The sequence below is a fragment of the Blastocystis sp. subtype 4 genome (genome assembly GCF_000743755.1).
Source record: "Blastocystis sp. subtype 4 strain WR1 chromosome Unknown seqid_0954, whole genome shotgun sequence".
In the NCBI taxonomy this organism is placed as follows: Eukaryota; class Bigyra; order Opalinata; family Blastocystidae; genus Blastocystis; species Blastocystis sp. subtype 4.
In genome coordinates this window covers 1-1,103 of record NW_014568593.1, presented here as the reverse complement: position 1 = coordinate 1,103, position 1,103 = coordinate 1, and the positions used below count along the sequence as shown (strand labels likewise).

The window sequence follows — 1,103 nt, the reverse complement described above, 5'->3', positions numbered from 1 at the left end:
GATAATGGAATTGAACTGAGATCAATCACTTCACCTGTTGCTTTCACATAAACACTTCTGGATGATATCAACTGAGCAAGACTAGATGCATCTACATCTCAATCAACAATCCAATCATCAACTATTCACTTCAAGAGTGTGAGTGTATTGGAAATGATAAGAACTAGATCCTTCAATAGTGAGAGGTGATCGAACATCTATTGTTTGATACTTCCAAATGTGATACTTTCTAATGTTACAAAACCCATATTCCCAAATACACTATCATATCTAATGCTTAATGTTGTCAAAGATGGTAGATCTGATGATTAGAACTGTTAACATACATACTCCTCATGATAAGAGTATTCTTATAGTAATAGGGACTAATGTCAGTTGTCTTTGTAGAAGTCGAACCAACCAAACAATAATTCCCTAACTGTAACACTGTCAACTTAGGAAGATCTGATATGTTCAATTCCTATTATCACATACTTTCAAATACTACATATTCTGTATTCTGGAAGGCATTAGATCCTAAATCAATAGTCTCCAATGATGGCAAGTCTACAATCCATCTCTTCCATCATTCATACCTCTGAATACCACATTAGGAACATATCGAAAACTAAAATCACTATCTATTACAACAGATTTCAGTTGAGGCAACTGAGACAATTCAAATCCATTGTATCGATCAAATGAACGACCTCCGATATTCAAACTCTTCAATTGTGGACAATTCACAATCTTCAACTCACTGTCCTTCAAAGAAGAACTACTACCAACCCAAAAACTGTAAGTGCCAATACTGACTGATTCAAGCCAATTGAGTCCCACTATCGACAATAACTGAACATACTTGAAACAGTCTTTACCAATTACAACCCTTCGAAGAAACTTGAATGAACTCAAATCAACCACATTTATGGTATTATCATTACATGAATTGGCAGTTACAGTCAGTGCAGTTACATCCCAAGGAATACTCAACAAGGTATTACGATTATTCACTGTGTATCTAATCATCAATCAACACTCAATTCCTCACGAATGACTCAATGAACTCAGACTATTCTCACCAATAATCACTTCATTCAACAATTCATATTCAACACCTCTGA

General features: G+C 34.9%; 1 protein-coding gene across 1 annotated transcript; it reads right to left on the bottom strand.

The window, feature by feature from the left end:
• Nucleotides 1–197: 197 nt before the first annotated feature.
• JH06_5652 (hypothetical protein) lies at nucleotides 198–1,008 on the bottom strand (the record flags this gene model as incomplete). The annotated part of the gene is made up of 4 exons (XM_014669184.1): nucleotides 198–301; nucleotides 331–460; nucleotides 488–546; nucleotides 576–1,008. 4 exons carry the CDS (start codon nucleotides 1,006–1,008, stop codon nucleotides 198–200), a joined length of 726 nt encoding a protein of 241 aa, XP_014524670.1.
• Between the last annotated feature and the right edge of the window lie 95 nt (nucleotides 1,009–1,103).